The sequence below is a fragment of the Osmerus eperlanus genome, chromosome 3 (genome assembly GCF_963692335.1).
Source record: "Osmerus eperlanus chromosome 3, fOsmEpe2.1, whole genome shotgun sequence".
Taxonomy (NCBI): Eukaryota; Metazoa; Chordata; class Actinopteri; order Osmeriformes; family Osmeridae; genus Osmerus; species Osmerus eperlanus.
Window position 1 is genome coordinate 7,900,787 of NC_085020.1, and position 18,758 is coordinate 7,919,544.

The following is an 18,758-nucleotide window of genomic DNA, read 5'->3' on the forward strand; positions in this document are numbered from 1 at the left end:
CAAACAGCGCCACCCTTTGCTGAACAACTTTCATCACATAATAAGTGAAACTATATTGTAAAATATGGAACCCATTTTTCCAAATTATTTTGAAATGTACCATATTTTCTTAAAGCATGGCCGCCTAATATTGACAAAAGGTATCGATCACTTTTGCAGCTCTGTCATAAAAGTCTTTCCAGTTCCCATAGATATTAACCCCATTGAGAAAACCAGGCCAAACTCCCTCACAATAACTAGAGGATTAATAAAAATAACTAGATGAAACGAAAGAAGAGAAACCTTGGGAGAAGCAATTCATTGAGGAAGGTGAGTGCAAGTGCATCCCGTGGTATATTTAGGCATGCTGACAGTGATAAGAAAAGCAAAGACTATCTATAAATAGCCTATAAAGTCGAGATGCATTGATTTAGGTTAGTGGGCCAAGTGAATTTGCGTATTAGCATTCTGCCGTGGATTAAGCCTGCAGTGTTTACTTTTATTCAGTAAAGCGACAGTCACATAAGGACACCTGGCCACGCGCGTACATAAGGACATTTGTGGTTTATCATAGAACAGGACCGGCAAAGATTTGGCCTAGCTATATGTGGCATCATGCGGTATCCGATTATTTTTTTGCAAATCCGTTTTTACCAATACTTCATTATGTTGCAATAGTCAAATTTCCGACAGGACAAACAGCTGTGAAAATATAATGTTGGTTTTAATATTGTTCATTCAAAAACATTTATTTAACAACAGTCAACCACAATGTAATTTACAAGAGCATACATATATGCGTTTTGATTTATCTTATAAAGTAGATAAACATGTTTACGATAAAGTACTGTGTTATAACACTGTTTGGAAAGAAGAAAAACACATCAAAAACGATTTAACTTCATGAAAAATGTGTTGCTCATTCAACAGTGCAGACCACACTCTTTTCACAAAAACATTTTTGACTCACTGTCTTTGTTTCCCAAACTCTGAGGCTTATGTTCTGTAGATAGTATCATGTAAAAATATGCAACTAAACAAAAAGCAACCACTTCCATCTGCATCTGTGGGGGTTACAGGTCAAAGGTCAGTGAGGGTCATATGCCACACAGAGATGGCTGTATGTACACTTTTGGAATTTCCCCCCAACACCAGCAGTAGGTCAGGCAGGTGGTCAGTTATGCTTTCCTCGGAGCCCACCAAACTCTCCTCACCCTCCCACTGCTTACTGGAGGCCTCTTGGTTTTCAAATGTCAGGCAGTTCCCAATTCTCTGGGTATCTTTCCCTTTCAGTCCATTACAGTAGATACCTAGTTCAATCAGGCTTTTGCCTTTCACTGAGCTGAAGGTCTCCAGCTCAATAGCGCCCTCTGTCCCCTGACAGGGGGATACTGGGAAGCATTTGTTTTTAAAGGGCCTGAGCTTGCTGTTTTCCAGGCTGTTTTTTATGGTGGCAGTAGGGGAACAAGTGCCTGTCTTGGACTGGTAGCTGGGGCCCAGTCCCACACAGCAATGATGGATCCTGGAGGGGGGACTGGAGCCAGGAAGCGCAGTCAGTTTCTCCCAAGTCTGGGAGGTAAAGCTGTACCTCCACAGGCAATTACTGGGTGTTCCCAGGCTCTCTCCTCCCCCAAACAAGAGCATATTGTCCCTGTACACCACAGCTGAGTGTCCAAGCAGCCTAGAAGGGCCAGACCTGTAAAACACATTCCAGGAGAAGGGCAGGAAGGCAGAAACACACAATGGTGGTTTAGAATACTAGACTGCAATGTGTGCTTCTGGTGATATTATCTTGGTACTATAAATTGATTGAGCCATGATGGTCATTCATGTCCCTTAATAATACACAAACGGGATGGGTATATGAAGGTACACCCATCCCGTTCCTGGTAAGTTTCCAGGAAGGAAGAATGACGGATTTGCTGGCAGAATGCTAGATACTGTATGTGGTGTAAGCTGTTTTGCATTTCCCATTGAGGCAAACCAGAGATTGAAGAAACTGACTAAGAACCTACTACATCCACAAAGAAATGGATCATGTTTATTGTCCTCTTTTTCAAGTACTTCACCAATAATGATGGGGGAAAAGTCGTTTCAACCTTGTGGGTAGATAGTGGGTAGGTGTTTTGAGGTGGTACTCAAGGTGAAGAAGGCTCACAGGGTTTTGAGGCAGCTCCAGGTGTGTCTTGTGGAGCTCCACCTCCAGAGGTCTTTTTGCTCACGCAGGCCCCTCAGACCCCCAAACAGGTACATGTTGTCCAAATGAGAGATGGCAGAGTGGTTGTGTCTGGGACCTGGACCATCCCCTCCCTGGGCACTGTGCAACAGGGACCACAGCATGGTGTCTGAACACACAGACATAAACCAACAAACGAAGACAGTTAAGTAAGTGGGTGTCCTGTGTTCAAAGTGTATTGAAGTTTGAACACACATTCAAGCTCACCAAAATCAAAACTCCAGAACTCCTGTGATGAGCCTCTCATGTCTATGTATCCTCCATAGATGTACATTGTGGAGCTGAACATCACGGCACTGTGGCCCTTTCTGTTGACAGGCATCTGGTTCTGGGAATACATGGATGGCTGAGCTGGATGGCAATTATCCTTGCAAAGTTGTACAGCCCTGGGGTAGTACTAGTAACCCTGTCATCCAATTGGTTGCAGTAAGGACTGAAATTCCACATAGCTACATCTTTTATGTGACATACTGTAACACTCTTTTAGACACAGACTTAATTGTATTAATATTCAACTCTACTTTAATGAGTGTTAGGCCTTCATACTTCATACTAGCACATAGACTGAGGTTCTGCAGACAGGGCAGAATCAAAGATTCAACATGATGCATGTTATATGCAACACTAAATTATTCTGGTATCTGGGTCATTTCTTACCTGAGAAGAGCTTCTCATGCCCTGCCAGTGCACCCACTGTTCCTTTCCTGGAAGAGAGAGAGCACAAAGGACAATGCTAATGTGTGCCAGCTGCTGCTGTGTTACATGAATGGGAATGTTTGACTGTGTTCTTTAGATCATCAGGTGAAACTTACCAATATCAAATACCCACAACGCACTCTTCCAGTGAGTGTATGCAGAGTCCATCATTCCTCCAAAGACGTATATGAAACCCTGAATATGAACATGGGGTGAGATAACAGCTTATGTACCAGAACAAATTGAATTATTTTTCTTGCAAAATTCATTTCTTTCAACTATTGGTGGCAGATAATGTTTATGTCCTTTCATGTGTTGCCTCATGAGTGGAGCGCATCAAGATAAACTTAAAACATGAAGGGCTTATATGTATTAGGCTGTCAAAACTGGTTTCTTCTGCTGTACCTGATGGACCACCATAGAGTGTTCCTCCAGTTCCTCTGGTGCTGCTTCACTGCTACAGTCCAACTCCGTCCACTGGTTATGCACTGAGCATATAGGACCACAGAAATTACCTCATGATTGCATTGTCTACCCATGGTTCATATTTGATCAAAATTCACAGGAAGCTGCTCTAATTGCTGTGTAGTAACACTGTAAATCCTGTTGCATGAGCACACTTGGTACAGCATGTGTCATCACATTGAAATTTGACTGATTCACGAGGGGGGTATTCCAAAAAGCAGGTTATGCAACATAACCGGTAAGTTAACCCACCAGCTGATTCACAATGTTGCAGCAACCTACTGGCAATGGTGCTACAACGCTGGGTGTCAGCTCGGGAGTTAACTTACCCCCCAGCTGAGTGTCATGAGTCAAGTAACCTAAGCCATACTACATCATATAATGCATTTTTTGAACATCTTGTATTAGGTAGAGGCTACATAGAAAGGTGAAGAAAACAATGAAACACTTAAATTACAAGCAATTCATATCAGCATGACGGGGGTATAAGTGTGAGCATCCAACGCTTACCCACACTGTACCTCCAGAAGTCCCTGAGAGAGTGCTTCTCCCTGCCTCCCAGAACATAGACTTGGCCCCCATGAGAGCAGCAGGCATGCTTATAGCGGTCACATGGAGCCTGACAGCTCTGGGGGAGCTGGCTCCAGAGGCTAGGACTCCTTCGACTCATAGGCTACTGGCCTATGTCTGCTGTCATTTGGGCCTTCTCTACGGCAAGGGAAAAAAAGCAAAAAGTGATGAGGTGAAAAAGGTCTGTCTGGTGGACTTACTCATCATTAAAAAATGGTGTGTTGACATCTTTCTGACTGCTTCTGCCTCTCCCTCAGGCTGAACATGAGAACCGGAAATACTTCGTTATTACAATGCAGTTTACCACACACCAATTGCCAAGTCTGAACAAGCAACAAAAATCTAAGATACCTATATCACCAAAGTCACCATGGTCACAGTCGGTTGCCTTAACATAATCTGTTGTTATAGATGCAGGCTATGCTCTGGTCCTCTGAGTATTCACACCCTCTTCACCGGATAGCAACTGCAGTTGGAACGGGTAAATCTATAGCGATGTATAGGCTATTTAATTGTAACTATTTTGAGCTTCCCTCTGCACAATAGACTAAAACACTGGCACTAGTGGCTATATTACTGGAATTACATAGTCGGATCATTTTTCCTCTTCATATAACTTTTTACAACTAGATCACTTCCGAAGTTATTGCAGGCATTTCGCAATTTACTTCCAAAACACTTGGATTATTTACAGAGTATAGAACCACGTGAGCAAATACCACATATTTGAATAGGCTACACGAGGTGTGAAATACGCAAGATACTTTAACATGGGATAACAAGTGGCCATTTTCTAAAGTCTATGAAACAATATTAATAATTATGAGAGTATACCAACTGTAAGGCTATACCACGCAATCGCCAAAAGTAAAACCACAGACATATCGGGTGATAGCCTAGGAATCCTCTTGACGTGAACGTTGATGGAACACAATGCCGTTATCTGAGCACCCGTAGTCCAATCTTCTAGAACTATATTCATGTAACGTATTTTCCCTGATGACTATTTCTTAAATTATTTTACTTTGATGTGAATGTGCGTTTGGATATCGTAAATGTTCTTTAATTAAATGAAGAGCGCAGAAAAAGTTAGAATCGACTGAAATCAAACAGCAACTGCAGAAGCTTTATAGTTTAAACTAGCCGATAACTTATATTGGACTAATTTGATATCACAGATCCACAATATCTAAACAAAACGAAGCCTTTTAAGCAAATGCCACTTACTGAAAGGTTCTGTTGGAGTTTGTTGTCTCCGTTACTGAGGCTTCGAAAAAATTGGGAGGAGGAGCGTGTGAAGAAGACCACTGTCGAGAGCAGGAAGGGTGTGTGTGTACATTTCCACTACAGGCCTACAACAGACTCTTGTACTTCAGTCATGAGTATAATAGCCCAATAACTTTACACATGAATCAGAAACTGAATCCAAATTTGTTTTTATTGCCATGTAAGTTTACACAAACACGCGATTTACTGTGGCAGGAAGGTGCATACAATAAACATGAATCAATCATGAATTTAATTGCATTCCAAAACATTAAATAGGCATATGGCACCTACAAACATATATGGATCTTAATTAAAAAGAATGGATAAATACAATTTTAAAAAGTCTAATACTAAAGAGTTAAACAATATGTAAGATAAAAATAGATACAAATATAAAATGTTACAAAAAAGCAAATAGGTGGTGGATGGACTCAATGTGTCAATAAAAAGTGTTATGTCAGTGTGAGTCCTTGGCCTAATAGAAGAGGCCAGCAGCGGATGGGAAGAAGAAAAGTAGTGAAGTTTTAGTCCTGATGGACCGCAGGCTTCTGCCGGAGGGGAGTAGGAACAGACAGTGTCCAGGGTGGGAGGAGTCGGACGCAATCCTCCTCACTCGCCTCAGGGTCCTCAAGGTGTGCAGGTCCTCGAGGGTAGGCAGATTGCAGCCGATCACCTTCTCAGCAGTGTGGATGATACGCTGCATTCTGCTTTTGTCCTTGGCAGTGGCAGCAGCGTACCAGATGGTGATGGAGGAGGTGAGGATGGACTCAATGATGGCTGTGTAGAAGTGCACCATCATTGTCTTTAGCAGGTTGAATTTCTTCAGCTACCGTAGGAAGTACATCCTCTGTTGTGCTTTCTTGGTGAGGGAGCTGATGTTCAGTTCCCACTTGAGGTTCTGGGGAGGATAGTGCCCAGGAAGCGGAAGGACTCCACAGTGTTGACTGGGGAGTCTTGCAGGGTGATGGGGGTGAGTGGGGCTGTATTCTTCCCGAAGTCCACAACCATCCCCACTGTCTTAAGAGCATTGAGCTCTAAGTTGTTCTGGCTACACCAGGTCACCAGGTTGTCAGCTTCCTACCTATAGTCAGACCTATAGTCAGTCATCAGCACCAGAGATGAGCCCAAGGTGTTGTCATCCGCAAACTTCAGCAGTTTGACAGACTGATGACTGGAGGTGCAGCTGTTGGTGTACGGGGAGATAAGCAGAGGGGAAAGGATGCAGCCCTGAGGAGATCCGGTGCTGATGGACCGGGAGTCAGAGACGTGTGTTCCCAGCTTAACGCTATGCTTCCTGTCAGACAGGAAGTCTGTGATCCACCTGCAGGTGGAGTCAGGCACGTTCAGCTGGGAGAGCTTCTCCTGAATGTGACACTAGTTCATCTTCTTTGATTCAGCCTTGATCCTTTATTTATTATAGTAGCCTAAACATATATATATATATTTTTTTACTATGCAATGTGACGCCTGAATCTGTTAACAGCTATATGCTAAGTATGAAAACAGATAATATTACATGACCAAGCAATAGGTTGCACTATTAGGCCAATGATTATGACCATTTTTATTCAATATTTCAGTGTAACTGTATGGTAGGCCTATCTTTAAATTTTGTCTGGTTGTGTTGGTCACAAGATGCACACACACACACACACACACACACACACACACACATCCGCACACACTCACACACGTACACACACACATCTCTTGTGACATCACTTCCGGGCGAGTTTGGTTTCTCCTGCACGTCCGGAAGGTGGGGTTTTTGTGACAGCGATCTGTTACATTTAAACTCGGCAGCCCTATGCCCCGGAATGCCCCATTAATGGTCACATTAAGATAGCATCAAGAAAGGGGAGACGCAATAATCCTGCTTCGGTAAGATATTATTATTTTATATTTTTAGGCTAGAATAACTTAATGCAGATGTTAAGGCTACGCCTCGGTTCTTGAAACGGGAGGACGGGCGCGAATCAGATACTATAGATCAGTTTCACAATAATGTATGCTATTTGGATGAATGGTCTTTGATAATATTATAAATATAGACAATTTTTAGTGTTTATCCATTTAAAAAGCATTTAGTGATTCGGAGATGGACAGGGATGTGGCATTGGCTACGCAAAAGGAAGCCGCCTGTGGATAGGCTAGCCAAAACTGTAGCCTGCATCTCGCAGCCTCTTTTGATACATTGTCGAGAGCAAACCATCAGCCAGTTTACCCTAAGCCCTTTAACTAAATGACCTGACTGCTTATTAGATTTGTTGGGGCTAATCAATGGGAACTGGATTTATTGTGTTGTCAGTTCCCCGACTATACTTGGGAAATATTTTGGTTTATATTAGCCCTACGCAGACCTATTGTGTTTGGTGTCTGAAATATCTACGGTAAGCCAGTCTACTTCAGTCAGTGAGGTAGACTGTTCAGGCTGTAATATACACATAAACTTCCTGAAAAGTTTAACAAACTAGGTAAAGATGCTTTACGTGTGTTTCCAATTAACTCTATCCGTCCTCAAAACTGTCTCCGTCCATACCATAAGGCCATAACATGCACTTATAAAACTACTAAAATAGTTAAAGACTTGTCCTTCAACTACAGGTCACTGTTCAGTGAGAAACAGTTACATGTAACAGTGGTTGTAATGTTGCTGTTGATTTTCTATAACATCCTACATGGAATGCACCTTCTGCTTTTGATGGTGTTTGGTGTAACCTTAACAGTATCAATAGCACCCCACAGCATACATGCCATTTGGTGTGTGGAGTGGAACCCTTATCTCTTTTTCTCAAGGTGTGATGTGTATCTTCGCTCTGGATAAGAGCGTCTGCTAAATGAGTAAATGTAATGTATCTTAACAGAGACAATTTACGCACAGACATGGGTCCTACTGAATGGGTCCCCAATTATTAAAATGGGGAAGCACTCAGCAGTGCCATTCTAATTCATACACAAATGGATTAGCCTAAGGGTGAACCAGGCCTAGTTTTCACTCATCTCTATAGGGAATGGATAGCATAATTCCACTATTAATCTTTTCACTTATCTTTTTTCATAATGATGTGAGTGCCACATTAGAGTTCAGAGCACCATAATGAACCATACAAAGGTAAACCTACAAAATAATATTCCCATCAGATTATATCAGACAGTGGGAATTCACTATTTTTACTTTACCAGAACAACAGATGGACCCTATTGTGTACGTATTAATATTCCTCCAACAGATGGGTCATAATTGTATCTCAACAACGCTATTGGGGATACACATTAGGTTCTGGTGTGAAGCTTAGCCTACTTGTTTTTTCCAAGGCTTGTGAATTGTGGCCAGAGTAAGGCTGCATTCTGTGCATTCCTCTACTTGTGGAGATATAATTTAGTGTCTGTCCTATCCAATACTCATGCATGTCTTCCTAACAAGATAACCAATCTCTACAGCCCATGCCTTGTTTAATACTCACATGTCTTTAAAATTCTCAGGTCAACCTTACTGTTCCCACACTTGTATTTAACATGGTACACAGCACTCATTGAGCCATTTTAAAAACATTAAAAATATGTTAAGTTTTGGATGCTTGAGTTGTCTTGAGTTTGGCCAGATGTAATATTCTCCCAGTAATACTGCTTCATTCAGCTGTCACACAAAAGAGGAGAGACATCCTGAGAATGGTACAGGACATGAAACTGGCCCTAAATAGCACAGCCCTCTAAATCTGCCCTTCAAGGTTTACCCGATTGTATCCAACCTCATTTATCAGAGTTTTTTCAGGGTTTTTTTGCCCACCATATTCCTTCTGTTAACTTCCCATTGGCGGGAATTGTCAGTATCATTCAAAAGCATGAAACAGAAAGCCGCATACCCCCAGTTTGCATTCCAGTTTGAATGGGATTTGCTCATCTCTTCTGAGGGGCAACTCAATGGACTTTACCCTTTAGAGAGGTAAGCAGGGACCAACTCTTTCTGGTCGGTAATGTAGAACAAAACCTGTCATTTCCTTTTGAGTTAGGAAATCATCTCCTGATGATCCCAGCATTTGAAGAGACAGGGCAAACCAGAAGAGACTCATACAATATACCTTGGTAAGACATGCTTTTCCTTTGACTAGGATAGAATGAGATGTTTGTGCCATGTTTTTCTGTACAAGGGGGACACATGTTCTTTGTGGGGATTGATGATGGATGGTCTGTTTGTTGATAGTGGGACGGGCAACCCCGGAACCCCACACCCAGTCTTTCCTGTAGGCATGTCCACAGACACAGCCCCTGCTCTCCAGCCGACCTATAGGCCTGTAAGAACTTACCACTGTCCTTCAGCTCCTCCTGCTCTGCTTAGCATCAGACCCACTCATGGCCTTACGACTGACAAGGAAGCAAACCACATGGAGCAAAGGAATGAGGAACCCGTCTATTATCTGTGTCCCTATCCATCTCTCTCTTTAAGAATGAAGGCTGTGGATGTGTTTTTTTCCCCCCTCCACCAGCCCCAGCCTTCACCTGTGGGGTGGTGGTGCTGGTGGATCCTGCTAAGCTCATGATAATACAGGAAGTAGACTCCCATACTGAAACACGCTTTGACAAGTTTGATGCACATCCTTGAATGGTATGCAGCAGTCAGTCTGCTTGGCATTTTGTGCGTAGGCCCAACTGTGAACTCGCTATCTATTTTGAATGCAATGGCGAATATTGTAATATTTTACTATTGTTGGAAGCACAGTACAAAGTGGCGCTATCCATGTTTTATAAACCCTGTACACCACTAAACATAAGCATATCCCCTGTTACATAAAATCACTCTGTTAACTTGTTGCCCACAGTGTGTCCAATGCTATGTCTAGACTTACTGCATGCCTAATCCACAACAAATTCACATGCGCTCCACTGTCGTAGTGTCTTCCTGGCATACAGTACATCGGTTTGTGTTGAGGCTGAAGGTGACCTCTTCAGCTGATTACATGGCACACCAGCATCCACCTGTCTGTCAAGATAATGGAACAGTAGCTACATAGACTAGCACATAGTGTGTGATAATGGTGTGGGAGATCAACACAGAGGCAGTTGGCTCTGTCCTAAGCAGAGCTTTGTGACTGGATGTCACGGGATGCGATGCAGATGCAATCAACTCCCAAGCTCTGCCTCGCACGACTCCCAATGAGGTTAACTAACTACATCAACACCTCATGGAAGTCCACTCAGGAGACTTGGGGGGGGGGGGGGGGGGCAGAGTCCTTCACTCCAGGCACCTCCCATCCCTCTTTGGGTAGACATGGAAAGTTGGAGCGTCATCTCCATGGTAACACATTGATTAAGCCCTGGGGGGGAACTGAGAGGTTTTAGAGGGTGTGGTCAGACCCAGCATTGTTTCCCCATGAGCAGTTTCTGCAGAGGATTACTGCTTGGGGATGGACTGCCAACTGTTGTGTGACAGTGGTGCTATGGGAAGGTGAGGAGTAGGAGGCAGGAAAACAACACCTATTTTAGCAGGCTGAAGAGAAGAGGTACGGCATTTACAGAGAGTGTGCCTTAATGTTGGGGTAGATAACTTTTCATAGTGGTGTGGTGTCTCATTACACTCGTCGAGTCGAGGATGTGGAGGGGGGTGCTGAAAGATTGTTGTTCAGCAGGAGTAGAATGTTGAGGGAGTATGAGGACTCAGTCACTGGGAGGTTCCCTGTGTTATCCTACCTCGATAATCACACCCAGGTGGAGTCAGAACCCCCGGAGGGATCCCAGGGCATCTCCCATGTTTACCGATGCTGTCTCTCAGCCAACTGGGAGGTAAGCATCTCCCTGATGTCATCCGAGATTACAGATAATTCTGTGCTTTTGTGTGCCACAGCATATTCACAGACATCGCAGATCTGTTTTACCAGCGTTTCAAGACCAAGTAAACATTGTGAGACACCAGACCCCTAGAGATTCTCTTTCCCTTTCGACAAAAGAAACGTTTTTTGTTTTGTTTTTTCTCCCTCCCTATGCTTTTGGGTATGTGCTAAGAGGCCGAGGCAGTTGAATCCGGCTTCCAATGGAGACAGGATTTAGCACCCAGCTGCCCAGTTTTCTCAAAGAGTCCTCTGTGTGTCGTGTCCTGGCTGTGCTCAGGGATGGTTAGTATGCATCATGGGGTGTCAGCGAGCTTTTGGAACTAAGCTGCCTAAGAGAATCTGCAGTTGAACTGGGTTGTCTCTCCTCCATCTGTAAGATGGTAAACATTGGAAGCCATGAACGCGACGAATGGCGGAGTCCTCGCTCCTCTTCTCTCTCACTTTCTCTTCTCTTGCCTCTCTGAATTATTCATGTTCATAACTGTGCTCTATGATAACCATGTAGAGGTTCTCCCCCGAACTCCAAGCTTTAGTCTGTTCTGAAGGTTGCTTATATTACCACAGGAAACCCCTGTCTTCCCCTAGCGTCTACGCATACTAATGACTGTAATGGCCTATTATTACTCATCTATCTAGTAACCTACTCTGAAACGGAAAGCCTCTAAATTGTATTTCTGTTTTGTGATAACAAGTGACTTGTAGACCTCAACTAGAGGACAAATCATTGTTGGAGACCGCCAGCAGTGATTTGAGATGGTAATATGCTGGAGGGGTTCAGGCTCTGGGATAGGAGAGAGGAGCACTGTGGGATGTTCCATGGCCAGCTAAGCCCTCTGTTTTCCCCATCAAATGTTGGGAGGAAGTCCCCTTAGGCCTCTGGGGTTGGATGGAAAGTCATCTGGTTTCCCACTTGTCTCTTTCTACCTCTCTTTGCCTCTTATCCACCTCTTTTCTGCCTCTCTCTCACGCATTCTTTGTCCCTTTCTATATCTCTCAAAACATCTCTCTCTGTGGAATCCTGACAGACAACGGCATTATCAATGTATTAGCAGAGCTCATGTGGAAATCCAACAGCTGTATGCTAACAAATGGCTCTCAATTGACCGGCTGGCAAATAGGCTGTTATACAGCATAGCCTGAGGATAATGTGCTGATTGACAAGGGCAGTGTGCCTTAATTGGCATCACTGCCTTACATCCCATCTTTAGCCAACGATCTACATTACAGTCGCAGTGGAGAGGTATTTCATTTATCTACACCGACTGCCACAACGGCTGTGTCTCCGCTTATCTGATCTGGCATCCTCCATCTGCTCTTCTCTGCCTTCCCCTCTTTCAGCCCCTCTTTTCCTCCAGCGCCCCCCCCCTTCTCCCCCTCCAGTTCCCCTCCTCCCCTTCCTCCAGCTCCCCTCCTCCTCCTCCTCCTCCCCTTTCTCCAGCTCACCTCCTCCCCATCATCCCCCTCCTCATCCTCCATTAAGTCCTGAGTGGAACTCCCAATGTGTCCCCTGACAGGCACCAGTCTCTCCCGCTATCTGCTCTGAGGGTGTTTCGGTTGGCCCAGTCAAGCACCTGTCTCATCCACCCACTGCACAACACAGAGAGACATGCTGAGAGACGGGTTTCGGGGCCCCCTGAAGCTTTGTCACACCTACATATTACATTGCCTCATTAGACCTTTTCATTAGTAGTGATGTGCAGAGGAGGTTCTTTAACTATGCGAGGTGGGATTGATGGTGGAGCAGGCCATAGGCCTGTTCAGCTGCCGGTTTCTTGGATTCTGTCACCTGGGAAATCCTAAAGAATTCCCGTCGCCTGGCACTGTTAGCGTCATTTATATTTCAGCTGCCAACCCGCTAGCTGTCAAACCAGCCAGATTGCCCACCCATCCCAGCCCTACAAGCCCAAGCCTGTATGTAGGTCATACTAAGCAGTGATTTCTGTGTCAATCCGCCCTCTGTTTAACCTTAGAGAACCCATATGGTGACAGAAAACAAGGAGGATCTCTGTGACTCCCTTGGGTGCAGTTGTCACATCCACATGTCATTATTGGACTCCTGTCAAGCCAGGGGTGACACTACCCCAGAGCTAATATGAATTCATAAGATAACAGAAAGATATTTTCGTTTTTGCTGTAGCAATGGCAGGCTGCACCAGTGGGTTGTGCAGGTGGCATTACGACCCATTGTTTGCCAGTTACACGTTCACCCCTGCTGAGTGCTGAGCTCAGCAGGGTCTGCCCCAGCCGGTTTGTCCTTCCTGTCAGCTCTCACGCAGCCTTCTGGCCTCCGTGTTGTCATGGTTACGTGAAACAAAGCCAGGAAGTACACCGGTAGACCATATTTTCCTGGTCAGGGACGCTATGAACAGACATCCGGTTAACCCCTGACACGGTGTGTGTTTGTTTGGAGGGGGGAGTTGCTATCGTCAGGAAAATGCTGTGGACTGATGCACATTAGAAAACCTCCTGAAACCAACGAGGTGTCTTGTAACTTTTTGTGAAATTATTGTTCACAAGTACAACTCTGATTTTGATTGATAAATGACCACTCAGATGGAGACCAAAGCACGTAAAGCAGCCTGTCAGTGGAGGCAGTGGATTGGTGTCAGATACACTTCCTGTTTACAGGTGAAAGGGAAGCATAGACAGGAAGATAAACGTCAAAAAGCTACAGTAAACTACTGTGCTAATGGCGAATAGCAGAACTTGTGACCTGCTCAATCTACAATGCAACCGCAGTGTCTCACTTTTCCATAGACTCTATAGCCTATATATAGACTATTTTTCAAAGGTTATACATGCTTATAATCACTCAAGTTCAAACTATGGGTACAGACCAAACCTAATTTTAAAGTTCCTGTTACATTTTATTGGTACTCTCGTTTTCTACATTGACTGGTAATGAATGGCACTAAGAATCATCTGGAAGCAATTACACAATCTTAAGCATGTGCCAGAACGGAGATGGACTGCCATTGCCCTATTGGTAGCTTGAGTTCATAGAAGAACAATTTATTGCTTAAGTTTCTAAATGCCATCCTCCAGTATTCAAACTTCCCAGCTTATGATCAGTGGTGCTGACCTTTTAGATGGTGAGCTCCACAAAGCCTGATATTAAAGTGACTGTCTTAGATATATGCCTGCTGTTAGGTAGTGTGGCAATGAGGTGCTGGGGCTTTAACTGCTCCGTAGGCCAGTGTTTCAGGCACTGTGAGGCTTCTTAACAGCTTTATATCCAGCTGGATCACCATGAACCGCGGCCACTACATCATTAAGAGAAACGAACAAGTGTGCATCTCTGTGTGGGTCTGCCTTCTTTGACTGCCTTCTGCTTTCGTCTCCACAGGTGGTGCCTGTGAGTGTCTGGGCGTAGAGAAGGCGTGCGTGTGTGTGTGTGTGTGTGGGTGTGTGTGTGAGAGCGAGCGAGGGAGAGAAAAGAGTCGAGCAATGGCTGCCAATAAGAGCAAGAACCAGAGTTCCCTGGCCCTCCACAAGGTGATCATGGTGGGTAGTGGAGGCGTAGGGAAGTCTGCTCTCACCCTGCAGTTCATGTACGACGAGGTGAGAAGACTGAAGAACAACCCCAACATATTCACACATTGCATTTCACACTTGCCCCAGACCTTTTTAACACGCCATATGTACCATACAGAGAGAGATGCAAAATAAAAACACTTAACTTTCCTACATTTTGCATTGGAATATAACAAAACGTTCATAATACTGTTAGTTCCTCTTTGGCTGTGTTTTTGTTACGCTTTGAACGTCTCTTTCTCCTCTGACCCTTAGTTTGTGGAGGACTATGAGCCCACCAAGGCCGACAGCTACAGGAAGAAAGTGGTTCTGGATGGTGAAGAGGTCCAGATTGACATCCTGGACACAGCGGGCCAGGAGGATTACGCTGCCATCAGAGATAACTACTTCCGCAGTGGAGAGGGCTTCCTGCTGGTCTTCTCCATCACTGAGCACGAGTCCTTCACAGCCACCGCAGAGTTCAGGTACTGTGTGTGTAATGTGTAAATGTGTTTAAAGGAGAGAGAGAGTACATTTCTCTGAGTGAGATTGTAAAAGCAGTCATCTTTTTCTAGGCAGTGGTATTGTTCAACTATTATTCAGTATGTTACAAACTGTGCGCAGCCTTTGCACAACTTATTTCTAAAGTACGTTTTTTCGGTAACAGCGTAATCTACTTTGTATCCACTTTCAAAGTTTGTGTGTCTGTGTGTGTATGGGGCGGGGGTGGGGTTAACAGGGAGCAGATCCTGCGGGTGAAGGCAGAGGAGGATAAGATCCCTCTACTGCTTGTGGGGAACAAGTCAGACCTGGAGGAGCGCCGGCAGGTTTCTGTGGACGAGGCTAGAGGCAAGGCAGAGGAGTGGGGGGTGCAGTACGTGGAAACCTCCGCCAAAACAAGAGCCAACGTTGACAAGGTATCCTCTAGCTATATCTCACTGTGGGTGTCCCGCAGGGTTAAAACGGACCCACTGCCTGTTGTGAAAGACTCAGGAATGCATACGTACATAGCCTCCCGTGTCTCCTTTGCCAAATGTCAAATATGCTGAGAACTTGTAACTGTAATGTGTGCATGAATGAATGTGGATAATTTTTTTGAATAAAACCAATTTAATTTGGGGGAAGATCAGACAAGCAACACGGTGCGTTTGAAGTGACATTGAACATAGTTGTGCAATTGTCATGTGAGGGTAGGTACGGTTCTGATCGCTGTGCCACCTGTTGTTTCCTAGGTATTCTTTGACTTGATGCGAGAAGTGCGAGGCAAGAAGATGTCCGAGAACAAGGAGAAAAATGGCAAAGGAAAGAACAAGAACAAGAAGAAGAAGAGCTTCAAAGAAAGATGCTGTTTACTTTGAACCCGACGTGGACCTCGCAACCTGAAAACACAATCGTAACGCCGGGGAGCACTCTCACGACCTCCTCCATCCGTCTTCATTTCAACAGATATGGGTCTGTTTTTCAAACGATGTGTCCGTTTACTGTCTAGCATATGTTCAACCACATTGTTGCGTTGCATTTAAATATAATTGAACATTTTGAATCCTAGTTTTTCCACGTAAAGTGACCACTTGTGTGTCTAGCCAGGACTGTGGATAGCGATGGCTCCATTTATGAATGCTCAAACTACCAAACTGCCTCCAACACTAACTCACTAACTCTGCCCTCCCATGTCAGTGCAGGTCATTTATTTTAATCTTATTGTAATGGGGTGGGTTCTCTCTGTTAAGCACAGACAAATTGCCACAGAGCCTGTGTTATTTTACAATGGTATTATAGCATTAAACACTGTGTGTGTCGAAAAGGAAAATTGTATTTTCTAAGAATCGTTAGTAAATACTTTCAGGTGAATTATCAGGCTTAAAATAGACTTAAAAGCACAGGGGGAGGTTGGAGCTCCAAGTGATGGACTGTTGTAGACATCTAGGTAGTGTTTATAGTGCCCCCTCTGGCACTTCTGTGTAAAAAGAAAGAAGAAACTGAACCATTCCACATCCCTTAGGAAGTTATTTGGAATCGATCATTTTGATAGCAAACAAGGAGGGAACCGTTTATTTTTTAATTATTTTTTCCTGCCATATTAGCCATTCAACTACAATCATGGATTATTGTGTATAATTCATGTTGATTTCGTTCAAATGTTATTTGAAATGTAATTATTTTGTAGATACATGCACTACATTGCCAATACCTTAAAAAAAGCAAGCTCCCTTTTCACTTGGAGAAAATTCTAAAGACGGTATGTGCCAACACTCAATTGAGGATACGACAATAACCACCTATTTTTCTTGCTTTGAAAAATGTGCATTGGAACGACAATTCATACTTTCGGTTCCTCAATCTGAGACTGTGTGAATGGAACGTTCTTGGAGGGGGGTTATTGTACTTCTGCTGTCACTGTTTGATGAAGTACTGTGTCCTACAGTGAAACTAAGGTTTCCACTCTTAAATTACACCATGCTCTTTGTAACAAAAAAAATCCTCTTCTAACAAGCTTGTCTACCATGAGTTGGGTTTTTAAATTTTGTGAATGATGACTTCAAAATATGTTGCCAAATAAATGCTTTTTGTTTTCTTTGTAAGTCGTCTTGTTGCCCCTCTTTGATCACTGATATTAAAGCAATTTTCAGGTTTTCATCCAGAGTATGCACAAAGACATGTCCACAGAGATAACACAGCACATGGGCAACTTTGTTGTGTGATCAAAATATCTCAATAGTCTTACCCCAGATATGTATGATTTCCTTCCCTCTAAGAAGAAGAGGAACTGGGAACAGCCAAGTGATGAATGAAAAGCCTCAACCATGGTTTGCATGCCATTGTTGTCTATGTAAACTCTAAAACTGTTCCACCGTTTGGCTGGAAGTGGATGTACAGTATGGTAATACAGGCTACTCCATTAATAATTTTATTTATTTATTGTGTTCCAATATGCATACCTCTCTAGAACTCAAAAACAATTCGATCCACAAATATATATACTTGATGTAATCTTTATTTTACCTAGCAAGTCAGTCATAAGCATGTTGCCATTTGGGGACAGGGATTGGGAAATTGAAAAGGAAAGTAAAACAAAACAAACATGATGAGACTCAACAATATAAACCCACCTACCACAAACAACAGATGGGCAATCACAGCATCAACAGACAGACGAACGAGCGCATCACAGTAAGAGCAATCACAATCATACAGTTACAGCACCCCACAGTGTTATGTGAAACAATTGCAGGTCTTGGCAGGAGCAACTGCTATTGTTTCCCTAGATGAAGGAACCGATGTAAAAAAAAAACGAAAACAATGCAGCTCTTTCCCCTATTTGACTCCAGCAAACTGAAGTGCGTGACTCAAGGTTTTGCGTGGTTTGGCACATTTAAGATGGATTTGTTTTGAGGGGCAAGCTTGGTATGTGTAGGTTTAAGAGTTTAGATGAGGTACCACATGGTTGAAATGAATACCTGGGGTTTATATGTGAGTTATTGGAGCATGCCTGACTTGCAGTCATAAAGTTTGAGGTGCTGATGACCACTACATGGATGATTAGAGTTGTGTAGGGTGCTCATTTCCCAGCAGCAGTGAAGGGTTATGAGTTGTAGTCCATTTGTAGTTCATGGTTCATGTTTCATATCTCTCCCATTCAGTTCAGATACTTCTTAACACTGTATCTCTAAGTACACAGATTAGGTGGTACATTAAACCTGTGGCACAGCCCTTATTTAGGAATGTATGAAGGGGCCAAACTGAGGCTGGCTAATGACCAATGCAGTGTCACCAGCGCACTCCCAGGTCTTTTATCATCCCTACAGAATGGCTCGTCCTCTGAGTAACCCTCATTATATAAGAGCTAATGTTGGGCATGAGGATGTGCAAGTGATAAAGCACCATCACACTCCTTTATTATACGGAGAGAAAGAGACTCAGTGGAATTACTATCAACCGCAAGATAAATACAATAGACATGCAATAACTTATATTCTATTATTGAACCTAGCCTAGAATGAATGCAACATATTCACCACTGGGTGGCAGCCACACCATTTGCAGGACTCCAACCTGGCTGTGCTGAAAATTTTGCGTGGAAAAACTGTTCCCTCCACCCTTCCTAATAAAGCACATTCTGGAGATTGGTATAGTGTCTTATCATGTATTGTAATAGTTTTACAGTGAGCACACATTTGCTTAAATATGAGAGAATATCAAACAAG

The 18,758-nt window shown here is 43.6% G+C and overlaps 2 protein-coding genes across 6 annotated transcripts; one reads left to right on the forward strand and one right to left on the reverse strand.

Moving 5' to 3' along the window:
• Positions 1 to 684: 684 nt before the first annotated feature.
• On the reverse strand, positions 685 to 5,291 carry si:dkey-3d4.3 (leucine-zipper-like transcriptional regulator 1 homolog). 3 transcript variants are annotated; one of them, XM_062456970.1, is made up of 8 exons: positions 5,174 to 5,291; positions 3,887 to 4,084; positions 3,317 to 3,399; positions 3,028 to 3,106; positions 2,873 to 2,919; positions 2,423 to 2,543; positions 2,138 to 2,324; positions 685 to 1,675 (listed from the first exon to the last, which is right to left on the reverse strand). In XM_062456970.1, the coding sequence occupies exons 2-8, from the start codon at positions 4,044 to 4,046 to the stop codon at positions 1,060 to 1,062; spliced, it is 1,293 nt and encodes a 430-aa protein (XP_062312954.1). In that variant the 5' UTR covers positions 4,047 to 4,084; positions 5,174 to 5,291; the 3' UTR covers positions 685 to 1,059. The 3 variants fall into 3 exon arrangements, with proteins under 3 accessions (XP_062312954.1, XP_062312953.1, XP_062312955.1); XM_062456969.1 differs by lacking the exon at positions 5,174 to 5,291 and adding an exon at positions 4,785 to 5,099; XM_062456971.1 differs by lacking the exon at positions 5,174 to 5,291 and adding an exon at positions 4,298 to 4,553.
• A 1,655-nt stretch (positions 5,292 to 6,946) lies between these two features.
• ralba (v-ral simian leukemia viral oncogene homolog Ba (ras related)) lies at positions 6,947 to 17,135 on the forward strand. 3 transcript variants are annotated; one of them, XM_062456974.1, is made up of 5 exons: positions 6,947 to 7,096; positions 14,387 to 14,601; positions 14,830 to 15,038; positions 15,293 to 15,470; positions 15,786 to 17,135. In XM_062456974.1, the coding sequence occupies exons 2-5, from the start codon at positions 14,488 to 14,490 to the stop codon at positions 15,909 to 15,911; spliced, it is 627 nt and encodes a 208-aa protein (XP_062312958.1). In that variant the 5' UTR covers positions 6,947 to 7,096; positions 14,387 to 14,487; the 3' UTR covers positions 15,912 to 17,135. The 3 variants fall into 3 exon arrangements, with proteins under 3 accessions (XP_062312958.1, XP_062312959.1, XP_062312957.1); XM_062456975.1 differs by lacking the exon at positions 6,947 to 7,096 and adding an exon at positions 9,189 to 9,298; XM_062456973.1 differs by lacking the exon at positions 6,947 to 7,096 and adding an exon at positions 10,790 to 10,993.
• The last annotated feature ends 1,623 nt before the right edge of the window (positions 17,136 to 18,758 follow it).